General features: G+C 47.6%; 1 protein-coding gene and 1 pseudogene across 3 annotated transcripts in view; one reads left to right on the top strand and one right to left on the bottom strand.

Annotated features, from left to right (window-relative positions):
* LARP6 (La ribonucleoprotein 6, translational regulator) overlaps positions 1-6684 on the bottom strand; it is a 22644-nt gene extending 15960 nt beyond the window's left edge. Inside the window, exons 1-2 of one of the 3 annotated variants that reach the window (XM_033189550.1) lie at positions 6313-6674; positions 3898-4193 (exon numbers count right to left, since the gene is read on the bottom strand). In XM_033189550.1, coding sequence (XP_033045441.1) covers positions 4112-4193; positions 6313-6512 — 282 coding nt within the window. In that variant the 5' untranslated portion in view covers positions 6513-6674 and the 3' untranslated portion in view covers positions 3898-4111. Of the gene's footprint in view, positions 1-3897; positions 4194-5792; positions 6243-6312 lie in introns of those variants that run through there. The other 2 variants (XM_033189547.1, XM_033189549.1) reach the window with 2 other exon arrangements.
* On the top strand, positions 6511-12602 carry LOC117071101 (annotated as a pseudogene).

The raw sequence follows: 12602 nt of genomic DNA, 5'->3' as shown, positions 1-12602 counted from the left end.
AAAAAGTTTTACACTTAAGGTTTTGCTTTGTTTTGTTTTTTAATAAAACATTGTAAAATATTGTAAACTGGGAGTGATGAAGTATTTTGTTATAGCTATAAACCTGCGAGAAAAGGGTAGAAATAAAGGGGTACATTTTAAAACAGATAATTGGGTTCCATGAATCAGTGTTGAATTCATTTTTTTTTTTTTTGTTTTGCATGTTGTCTCACTCTGTCACCCAGGCTGGAGTGCAGTGGCACGATCTTGGCTCACTGCAACCTCTGCCTCCTGGGTTCAAGCGATTCTCCTGCCTCAGCCTCCTGAGTAGCTGGGACTACATGTGTGTGCCACCATGCCTGGCTAATTTTTGTATTTTTTAGTAGAGACAGGCTTTCATCATATTGGCCAGCTGGTCTCAAACTCCTAACTTTGCGATCTGCCCATCTTGGTCTCCCAAAGTGCTGGGATTACAGGTGTATCATATTTGTAAATGATTTAGAGAAACAAAATGATTTGTAGCATAAAACATCCAAGGCTACTCTTTTCATAAAATATCGAATCTGGTTACACTGATTGCGCGGTTAATCAAATAATACCCTACAGGAGGAAAATATCCAAACTAAGATGGTGGAATAATGAGACCCTCACCACAACTTTCAATCCAGGAATGATTTCTCAGACGCATCATCTATCATTGCAGATGGCGGAATATGGTATTTTGACCACCAAGACCAAGAAAATGGTGGACACCAATAAGGAAGGTACCAAACACAAAAGAGAAACATCATTTCTGAAAAACATTAGGGTCCAGGTCCTGTCTGTGTGAGATTTCTTTTGACTCACCTCTAGAACAAGATAATCAATGTGAAATGGTTCAAAAAGGACAAATTGATAATGCAATATAAAAACACCAGGGTAGATTCAAAAGATAAAGATTCTTCACTGAGACAGATTAAAAACATATACAGGTATGTTCTCAACTTTGTTAAAGGCATCACCCTTTTACAAGCCATATTTTGGATGGTGCTAGCAGGGTCACATCTTATGCTTGGGTGGCCCATGGGTTTTTTTTTTTGAGATGGAGTTTCGCTCTGTCGCCCAGGCTGGAGTGCAGTGGCCAGATCTCAGCTCACTGCAAGCTCCGCCTCCCGGGTTTACGCCATTTTCCTGCCTCAGCCTCCCGAGTAGCTGGGACTACAGGCGCCCGCCACCTCGCCCGGCTAGTTTTTTGTATTTTTTAGTAGAGACGGGGTTTCACCGTGTTAGCCAGGATGGTCTGGATCTCCTGACCTCGTGATCCGCCCGTCTCGGCCTCCCAAAGTGCTGGGATTACAGGCTTGAGCCACCGCGCCCGGCCTAGTTCTTATATATTTATTACAGAGACATGAACTTCCTCTCTGACCCTGTCTTCTGCAATGCTGTTCTGGCATAAGCCCTTGAGCCTGGGAAAGGGATATACAACTAGTGGATGTCTCTGCAGGTCTAAATAATGATTTGTAGTACGGAGTAGAGACTACATATATAACGCACTTAGTTCCACATCTGACAAAAAATTGACATTAACAAAAAAGTAGAGACCAGGGTTGGTGGCTCATGCCTGTAATCCCAGCACTCTGGGAGGCCAAGGCGGCCAGATTACTTGAGTTCAGGAGTTCGAGACTAGCCTGGCCAACATGGTGAAACCCCATCTCGACTAAAAATACAAAAATTAGCCAGGCATGGTGGCAGGCACCTGTAATCCCAGCTACTCAGGAGGCTGAGGCAGGAGAATTGCTTGAACCCAGGAGGTGAAGGTTGCAGTGAGCCAAGATTGGGCCATTGCACTCCAGCCTGGACGACAAGAGCAAGACTCTGTCTCAAAAAAAAAAATTATATATATATATATCTTAGTTCTGTCCACTGAAAGGCTCTGAAAGCAACAATACTCTGGCAGAAGTTAGCTTTCTTAATTCCAGGTCTTGGTTTCTAAATACTTTCTTATTAGTATTTGAAAAAACTAGAGATTCCTGTGGAAATGGCTGAATTCCATGACTGGAGTAGGAAAAGTACAACTTATGCCTGGAATATCTAGTACCAGAAAGCAAGGAAATGCTTAAAGACTAATGGGCATGTTACAAAAAGACACAAGGAGACCAGCTTCAAGGAGGTCTGCTAGCTGCAATATAGGCATTTTGAGCACCAAAAATGACTGTGACTAATTATTAAAAAGTGAATAAATACAAATACATGAATTGGAGAGAGAGGGAGAGTATGAGCTTGAGGAAGAGCCCTCATTTAAATTATTTAGTGTAACTATTATATCAAATTATCTCTTTGAAAACTGTAATTAAAGGGAAATACTTAAGCATTTTTTTGCCTCTTTACAAGAAACTTTTGTTCAATCCAGATGATGAGACAAAACTCTTTAAAAAAAAGAGCAATTCTAGCTAATAAGTGTACAAAAAAATGTGAAAATTAGAAAATCCTCAATTTCCAGTCCCCAGTGAAATAACCAACTTAGGTAAGGATCATCAATAGATGCTAAAATAATTAGATGAAAAGTCACTGGGGAAATAATATTGCAAGAGGAATGGATAACTTAGAAGAAATGCACAAATTCCTAGAAACATGCAACCTACCAAGACTAAATTATGAAGAGACAGAAAATCTGAACAGACCAATAACAAGTAAGGAGATTGAATCAGGAATAAAAAATTTCCTACCAAAGAAAAGCTCAAGGCCTGATGGCTTCATTGCTGAATTCCACCAAACATTTAAAGAACAACTAATACCAATACTTCTCAAACTCTTCTAAAACTTTGAAGAGGAGGGAATGCTTCCAAACTCATTTCAAAAGGCCAGCATAACCCTGATATAAAGCCAGACAAGGAAAAGAAAACTATGGGCCAATATCCCTGATGAACATAGATGCAAAAATCCTCGGCATAATATTAGCAAACTGAATTCGACAGCATCTTAAAAGAATCATTCACCATGGTCAGGTGAGATCTATCCCTGGGATGCATGCATGGATCTACATATGCAAATCAATACATGTGATACATCAACTTAACAGAACCCAGGATGAGAAGCCCACAAATAACTTGTTAACTGCAAAGGGAAAGACAACCTGTATGATGGAGAAATCTCCTTAATCGAATGGTCAAATTTAGTATCGCTAAAGGTGAGATGGCTCCTGAGGTGATGCAACATAAAGTTCCAGGCACAGAGTATGAGGCATTCTTGCCAAAATGTTTAAACAGATTCAAATCAAAATCTTAGCCCTAACTTCCAGTTTATAAGAAGCACATGGTACAAAGGAGCAAGTAAAATAAGACCATGAGAACATGACCAGACTAATCCAAAATGTGAGACATTCAACAAGATATCTGGCCTCTTCTGTCCAAAATAGCAAAGCATTAGGGAAAAAAATGGTGGAAATTTCTAGATAAATAGATTCTAGAGACATAAGAAGCAAATTCCTCAACCCAGACCATATTCTGGTTTGAGGGGAAAAAAGAAACAGCTGTAAAAGACAATTGTGGAACAATCTGGGGAATCCTGAATGTGGAACTTGGCAATTAGCTTATCTTCAGGATTATATTAGGGAATGATAGGTAATTTTCTCAGTTGCAATAATAGTGTTAGGGCTTTATAGGGAATGTCATTATTAGGAGTTACAAAGTGAAGTATTTAAGGTATAATCTTGTGTAAAACATACCTCAAATGGTTTGGGGGAAAACACGTACATTATATATCCATTCACTAAATATGGCAAAATATTAAGTGTTAAATCTAGATGATGGGTCTATGAATGCTCATAGTACTGTTTTTTCATATTTTCTTTATGTTTGAAAATATGTATGTTAAAAAGGTGAGAATAAAAGGAAAGGCATCTTTTTAATGAATGAGATGTGGGGAGACGATCCATGAACATTTTAGAGGCTGTAAAGGCTTTTCTTTATTGTTCATTTATTCTCTGTTCCCTTATATAAGCCAGGTATTAGGCTAGGTATGGAAATATGAAAAGGAGTAAGATAAGGCAGCTGCCTTCAAGGATCTCACTGTCTAGGGGAGGGGAAACACAAATATCTCAACACCATGGAGTGAGTGTGATGACAGAGATATGCATTCGATCAACAAATATGTCCTATGTGCTGGGTGCTGTGCTAGGTGCTGAAGATACAACGAAGGAAGTAAGCATGGTCCTTGAATTCACCGAGCTCCTATCCCTGTGAGGGAGACACAATGATAGAATCACAATTGTGGAAGGTGCTAGGCATAAAATGTACAGAGTACTACAGCAACAGAGAAGAAAGGAAACACAGCCAGCTCTGGGGTGGGGATTGGGGGTGGGTGGAGAACAGGCGTCGATGTTTTAAAGGCTGACTAGAAATTAGTCAATCAGAGGACCTAGAGGTGGGGGTGCAGAGACATGTAGACACAAAATAGCCCCCTGTGCTCAGGGAACTAGACGGAATCGCGGGAGCAGGGAAGGAAGCAATGGGCTGAGGAGATGATGTGAGTGGGTGTCGCATCTTAATGAGCAGATTGAGGAATCTGGGCTTTCTCCTGTAGGCTCTAGGAGCTGAGAACATTCACATCAGATGATGGCTGCTGCCATGCGAGGCTGGGCCCAAACAGGGGATAGTGTGAATCCTGTTCTTGGCTACATCTCCTTGTGCTTTGGGTGCCTGCCCACTGGGCTCTGTCGGCTCCCTGAAGAACCCCAGGGATTTTCTGGGGTCAACTCTATGCCAGTGGGCAGCAGGAAGGGTTTCAGACTGAACACTTGCTGAGACTCAAGCCATGGGAGCTGGGAATTCTGGAGGAAGAGCAAGAGGGGTTCAGGCAAGAGGCCCACCCGTACTGAAGCTTGGTTTCTCCTAGACCTCCATAGGGGATCTTTTCAGGCCTTAAACTAAGTAGAGCTTTAATCCTGGCTAATGATACAATCTCACAAATTTGGCCTCAGGATAGGGATGGCTATTTGCCACTGCCGCAGGAAAATAAAGTTATAAGGATAAACTACTCGGGGCTATTTTACGTACTCTGATATAATCTGACTAGGTGACTGCCTTCTCAAGACTGTGAGCTGTCAGTGACCACGGGTTCATCATTTTTACGTTCTCGGTACTTAGCACAGAGCTAAATGAATCAGGCCTTGCATTATAAAGCACAGATCTATCTACCGTGTCATATGCTATGGTCCAGCTTTCCTGCCCTACCCTGGTGGGCTGACTTTTCTCCCCTAATAACTGTCTCTACTGGTCTGCCTCGAATCTCGGGGTCCAGAAATCTGACCCTTTAACCTGGGGAAGGGTCAGCCAGTAATAGAGAATGGCTCTGGGCCCAGTATTCATCCACCCTTGAGTTGAGTATTCTCCCAATGAAGTAGATATACGCTTGCCAGGACAATCCTGCAGAACCTTAACAGCTAAACGCCTGGGACAGGGTCCTAGAAGAAAGAAAGCTCCTAACAAGTGCCTGTTGGCATCCCCCAGAATGTGCAAGTTCTGTCATTTCCCCACTCTCATGTCTATGTCTATGTTGTATCTCCTTTCAACAGCAGGAACAAAACCCCAGTCCTTAAGGGTCTGGGCATTAGTGGACAGGAGCCAAGGTGCCTAAGGACAAAGCTCAGGACCCAGGACAAGGTTAGACAGGTGCCATAGCAGCTCCAAACTACCCAAAACCCAGGAACCCACCCACCCAAGGCAGCAAGATGATGATGCAAACATAAAGGTCGGGTGGGAAAGGCTGTGTGAAAATGGGAATCCCCCAGAGCGGGAGGATGTAAAGCAGCAAGTCCTGTATCCGTCTCAAATTACCATGAAATCCCACCTCCTGGAATCCCCCATCAGCAAGTGTCCGCTGTACCTGGCCTGCTACCACCTAAAGACTGAGCGCAGCCAGCGGGACTGGGAAAGGCTGGGCGATGCTGGCAGTGAAGGGTAAGTGGGGCCACTCGCAAGGAGAGGGGAAGGCGGGCAGGGATGGACTTTGCGGGGATGGGGGGTGGTGTCTTGAGGGAGCCCACAGAGAAGAGGCCTCCTCCAGAGGAGCGGGTGGTTTGGATGGCCCGTGAAAGTCCTCCTCCTGGATCCCTGAACATCCCCACGTCCGGGCCCCTCAGATCCCGGCCGCCAGCCCTGGGAACCTCGGTGGGGCGACGAAGCTGCGGACTGGGGCACCGGCTGCCTCCACGGGCCGGTTCTGACTCAGGGGCTCGGCCCGGAGCTGCTCAACCCCCTCTGCCCACTGAGTTGTCGCGCGCAGTCAGCGCCCCAAACTCGCGCGCGGCCCGGCGCCCCCTCCGGGCCCACCTTCCTGGCCGGCCGCCGCGCCTACCTGTGCCCGCGGCTCGGCTCCTCCTCGCTGGCGCTGCCCCAGCCGGGGCTGAGGTACCGGGCCAGGTCCCCGGAGCCCCGCGTCTCCGCCCCCTCCTCCTCGTCCTCCAACTCGTCCACGTCCTCGGCCTCCTGGATGGCAACGCGGATCTGCACCGCCGTCTCAGGCCCGGGCCGAGCCATCCCGCCAGACTGGGCCATGGCTCGCGGGACTGCGGCGCCGCCGGGGTCCTCAAGCCGCGAGGCCCAGCCAGCCGGTCGGCAGCGACTGCAACGAGGGGGCGGGGGCGGTGCGAGCGCGCCCGCCGCTCGGCCCGGGGGAGGGACAGGGGTCGCGGCGCCCCGCCCCGCGCCGCCGCCGCCGCCGCCGCCGCCACCACCGCCACCACCGCCACCACCACCACCCCGACCGCTAGTGGAGCGCGCGCGCAGGCGGGGCCTCGGAGGTGGAGGGCGGCTTTCCGGCGCTCCTCCCGCGGAGGCCTGTCCCGGAAGGATCCCCGCGACCCCGGATCCCTCCCTCAGTCCTCTCGCCGCTGTGGGGCCCCAGCCGGAGAAGAGGCGTCAGGGCTCCCTCCTCCTGCGCCTTCTTTCACGGCGCCGCAGGGATGGGCACAGCACAGCTGACTTCTGTTTGTGCTTGACTCCGGGGGTGGCAGGCGCAGACCACAGCTCCAGGGGCTTCCAGGCCTCCTGCGTGTCTTCCCCACTGACGTGCCAAGATGAGAAAATCTCCATCGTTAGTCTCTTTGACATAATAACCACCCTCGATCGTGTCTTAGATCAGGGGCTCGGCTCCTGCCATGCCCTGTATCAGTTTTTCTCCAAGTGTGGTTCCCAGATCAGGAGCATCAGCTGTACCTGGGAACTTGTTAGAAATTGAATTCTTAGGGCTCATCCAGACCTCCTCAAGCAGAATCTATTATTCAGAACTTTGTGTTTTAACAAGGCCTCTAGGTGATGCTGAAGTTCACAAAAGTTCGAAAGCCGATGGCCTATAGAGTATGCCCTGCACATAGTATGTTCTCAGATATTTGTTGAATGAATAAAGGGAGCTATTGAAACGTCAGGATGTTCTAAAACACTGCCACCTTTACACGTGTAGCTTCAAATTGAGTTCCATCTCACCCCTCCAAATGTGACCCAGAAACTAGGGACAGGAGCATAGAAATGAATAAGACCAGTCGGGCGCAGTAGCTCACACCTGTAACCTCAGCATTTTGGGAGGCCGAGGCGGGCGGATCACGAGGTCAAGAGATTGAGATCATTCTGGCCAACATGGTGAAACCCTGTCTTTACTAAAAAAATACAAAAAGTAGCTGGACGTGGTGGCGTGCCCCTGTAGTCCCAGCTACTCGGGAGGCTGAGGCAGGAGAATCACTTGAACCTGGGAGGCGGAGGTTGCAGTGAGCCAAGATCGTGCCACTGCACTCCAGCCTGGGCAACAGAGCCAGACTCCGAGAAAGAAAAGAAAAGGCAAGGCAAGGCAGGGCAGAGCAGGGCAAATGAATAAGACCTGAATCTGCTTTCATGTAGCACTTTATTTAGAGCCTTAAACATAATTTATCATATTAATTTGCCACACTGGGACCCCCAAACAACAGAACCCTGGACCAATACATTTATTTTGATATAGGAAAGCAAGTTAGGATAGGCTCAGGAAATGAGGCCTCCTGGAGGGCAATGTCCTTGTGAAAGAACACTGTGTATAGGGTCCTGGGTTTCTGGGCAAGGCTTGGGAGAGACCCAGGGGCCCAGCGAGGACAGCCCCTCTTCTTAAGGACACTAGAATCTGTGTCCCTTTCTTTCTCAGATCTCTCTTTTGATAGAAGAGGTCCTAAAATAAGTAAGTAAAGGGAGAGAGAGAGACCTTTGCTGCTCTTGCTGTTTGTGCACCAGAACAGCTCACAGCCCTGGATCTGAGCTATTGGGAAAGGAAGAGGCAAGGGGTTGACCACATCTTTTTCCAGCCAGCTGTGCCTCCCTCCAGGGCTACAGAGGCTATAAGTCCTCTGCATAGACCTGTGATGAGGCTCAGAAGGACACAGCTGCAGCAGCCACCATGCCTTCCAGTTTGATAATTTCGGTTCCTGAATTTCACAAAGTGATACCCATTATCTATCTCATTTAAGCCATCTCGTGTGGCAAAGACATCAGGGGTTATTATCCCTACCCACAGTGATGGCTCACATTCGTCTCAGGTTTTATAGTTTATGAACAATTCATACATGTCATTTCAGGGTTTCCAAATGCCTGATCATAAGAGTCCCCTGGGGACTTTTCTTAAAATACAGATTCTGAAAATATAGTTTGAAAACTGACAGTTGGTGGGTGAATCTGGGCTGCAGAAGTGTTTTACTTGGTGAGAGTTTTGAAAAAAAGAAATTGAATTTATATGCCCTTACATTCAAACATATCTGCCTATGTTGTTTCTGTTATTACTTATTTCTGACTCCTCATAAAGGAATTTTGGATCTAGAAAGAATGTCAGACATCATCCAGCTCAGAGCTGCTCCTGGTAGGGAATGGGTAGTCTGGCAGAGTACCCAAGAATGGGTACTCTTGGGGGTACCCATTAAGTCATAGGATAAATATGGGGCATCTTTCTGGGGTATCAATTTTACTTAGATATTTGAGAGAAGAGCCACAACATATATATTAAAACAACTTGTAATATCTGTGAAATCAAATGCAAAACTTGCACAGAATGTTTAAGGCAACTCACATAAGTTTCTCATTTATAGTAGTTGGCTTAGAATAATGCCTAGAGCAGCGGAGGACAGAAACCCTCATCTGCACTAGGGGTACTTCATAGGAGAAGTCCAACTTGATCACTTTTGCGATGAGGAGAGTGAGTCTCAGTGAGGCTTAGAGGGAAGGGCCTCTTCTTCCACTTTGTTGCACCCCATTTTGTCTAGCAGGGAGCCTTGCATCTGGGAACACTTGCTGATTTGCTTTGATTAGTCCTACCCACATACCCACCATTTGTGTCACTGGTGAAGAAACCAGGGCTTTTAAAGAGCTCCTTCCGGTTTCCAGCTTGTTCCTCCCCAGAGCTGTGGCAGGGGAAGGAGACCAGTCCCACCCAGGCCTGTCTTGAACATTACTGCAGGGAGTTTGCATCACCACTGAGATGATTAGCAAAGCCTCTTTAAACAAAATTATGACCTCAGCCTGGAGCTGGCATCTTTCCCTTCCCTGGAATCTTGACAGCTCATTTTCATAGTAAACTCACAACGGGAAACAGCTTTTTCCATAGCTCCTGAGGATGAAACAAAAGGAAATACATTGACAAGCCATCAGGATGGACTGAGATTAGGTTGAAGGAAAAACTCAACCCTAGAAGACCTTTCCAGTATATACAAGGGTGTTGTTTGGAATCAATTGGAAATATTTTTGAGTGTGCCTGGCACTACAGCTGGAAACAAAGGACTTGGAATAAAATATTGTGGTGAAGCTGGGAAGTTGGGACAAGGCTAAGTGTTGAAGAGAAGAAGTACAATCCCAGCTACTCGGGAGACTGAGGCAGGAGGAGCCCTTAATCCCAGGAGGTCGAGGCTGCAGTGAACCATGATGGCACCACTGCACTCCAGCTTGGGCAACAGAAAGAGACTCCATCTTCAAATTAAAGAAAAAAAAAAAAGAGGTCTGTTTTAACTGTAGGTTAAGACGAGTCATTTAATCATTTGTTTAAGCATGTACCAAATACCAGGACCTGTGCTATACTCAATTTTGTAAAATGCCTAAGACATGATCCATGAATACCAAGAGATGGAGGGAGCCTAGGAAAGACAGCCTTCAATAATAAGACGGTGTCTATGCACTAAATGCTGTGACAGAAATCCATATAGGGAGGCACAGCCAGTGAAAACATCCCCAAGGATGCTTTGAAACTGACTAGAAAAGCTCACACATAAGCAGCAGGGTATAATGGAAACATGCTCACTTTGTTATCGAATAGATCTGAATTCAGACTCCAGCCTTGCTGCTTCTTGGTTTCATAACCTCTCTGCTGTTCAGTTTTCTTACCTGTAAAATGTTCCGAATGATCCTCACTTAATTGAGTTGGGCACACAGATCAAACTAGGTTGTTTGTGAAAAATGTCTAGCAAAGACCTGGCCCAGATTAGACACTCAGTGTGTGCTAGTAGATTATGATGCAGCCTTCCAAGAACCTTCATACCAGGAAAACCTTAACCTGAATTGGAAACACAAACATTCTAGTTGCTGAATGTATATATTGCTCCATTGTAAATTAATAAATCAGGTTTTTTTTCTAGATGACATACTCTTATAAGTTGAATCTGGTCTGCAGAAGTGTTACTTCAGAGCCAATCTAATCCTGAATACACTGACAAAATGGAGGACTTCCCTGGGCCAGAAACCAGCATGTTTCTATAGTGTCTTTTTTTCCTTTTATGTTTTGAGACAGGGTCTCACGGCTGGGTGCAGAGGCTCACGCCTGTAATCCCAGCACTTTGGGAGGCCGAGGCAGGCAAATCATTCGAGGTCAGGAGTTCAAGACCAGCCTGGCCAGCAGTAGTAGTAGTAGAAACTCTGTCTCTGCTAAAAATTAAAAAAATTTAGCCGGGCATGGTGGCAGGTGCCTGTAGTCCCAGCTACTCGGGAGGGTGAGGCAGGAAAATTGCTTGAACCTGGGAGGTGGAGGTTGCAGTGAGCCGAAATTGTGCCATTGCACTCCAGCCTGGGTGACAAAGTGACACTAGATCTCAGTTAAAAAAACAAAAAAAGGACCAAGAAGAAGCTTCTCTGCTCCTTCTGGAATCTCTGCCTTATTCAGTCCACCTGCCTCTACTCCTGCCTCCACCGTGTCCATCAGGGTGACCCAGAAGTCCTACAGGGTGTCAACCTCTGGTCCCCAGGGCCTTCAGCAGCTGCTCCTACACAAGTGGGCCCAGTGCCCGCATCAGCTCCTTGAGCTTCTCCCAAGTGGGTAGCAGCAGCTTCTGGGGTGGCCTGGGTGGAGGCCGGGTGGTGAGGCCAGCAGTATGGGTGTGTGTCACCGCTGTCACGGTCATCCAGAGCCTGCTGAGCCTCCTTAACCTGGAGGTGGACCCCAACATCCAGGCTGTCCACATCCAGGAGAAGGAGTAGATCGAGACCCTCAACAAGAAGTTTGCCTCCTTCATAGACAAAGTACCGTTCCTGGAGCAGCAGAACGAGATGCTGGAGACCAAGTGGAGCCTCCTGCAGCAGCGGAAGACGGCTTGGAGCAACATAGACAACATGTTCCAGAGCTACATCAACAACCTTAAGCAGCAGCTGGAGACTCTGAGCCAGGAGAAGCTGAAGCTGGAGGTGGAGCTTGGCAACATGCAGGGGCTGGTGGAGCACTTCAAGAACAAGTATGAGGATGAGATCAATAAGCATACAGAGATGGAGAATGAATTTGTCCTCATCAAGAAGGATGTGGATGAAGCTTACACAAACCAGGTAGAGCTGGAGTCTTCCCTGGAAGACTGACGAGATCAACTTCCTCAGGCAGCTGTATGAAGAGGAGATACGGGAGCTGCAGTCTCAGATCTCCGACATGTGTGTGGTGCTGCATGTGTGTGGTGCATGGACAACAGCCGCTTCCTGGACACGGACAGCATCATTGCTGAGGTCAAGGCGCAGTACGAGGAGATCGCCAACTGCAGCCGGGCAGACGCTGAGAGCATGCACCAGATCAAGTATGAGGAGCTGCAGACGCTGGCTGGGAAGCCCAGGGATGACCTGTGGCTTATAAAGACTGAGATCTCCGAGATGAACCGGAGCATCAGCTGGCTCCAGGCTGAGATTAAGGGCCTTAAAGGCCAGAGGGCTTCCCTGGAGGCCACCATTGCAGATGTAGAGCAGCGTGGGGACCTGGCCGTTAAGGATGCCAACGCCAACCTGTCCGAGCTGGAGGCTGCTCTGCAGTGGGCCAGGCAGGATATGGTGTGGCAGCTGCGTGAATACCGGGAGCTGATGAATGTCAAGCTGGCCCTGGACATCGAAATCAGCACCTACAGGAAGCTGCTGGATGCCAAGGAGAGCCGGCTGGAGTCTGGGATGCAGAACATGAGTATCCATACGAAGACCACCAGCGGCTATACAGGTGGTCTAAGCTCGACCTATGGGGGCCTCACAAGCCCTGGCCTCAGCTACAGCCTGGGCTCCAGCTTTGGCTCTGGCGCGGACTCCAGCTTTCCTTCAGCCGCACCAGCTCCACCAGGGCTGTGGTTGAAGAAGATGGAGACCCGTGATGGGAAGCTGGTGTCCCAGTCCTCTGATGTCCTGCCTAAGTGA

The sequence above is a fragment of the Trachypithecus francoisi genome, unplaced genomic scaffold (assembly GCF_009764315.1).
Source record: "Trachypithecus francoisi isolate TF-2019V2 unplaced genomic scaffold, Tfra_2.0 Lachesis_group3, whole genome shotgun sequence".
Classification (NCBI taxonomy): Eukaryota; Metazoa; Chordata; class Mammalia; order Primates; family Cercopithecidae; genus Trachypithecus; species Trachypithecus francoisi.
This window is presented reverse-complemented; position numbering and strand designations above follow the sequence as displayed.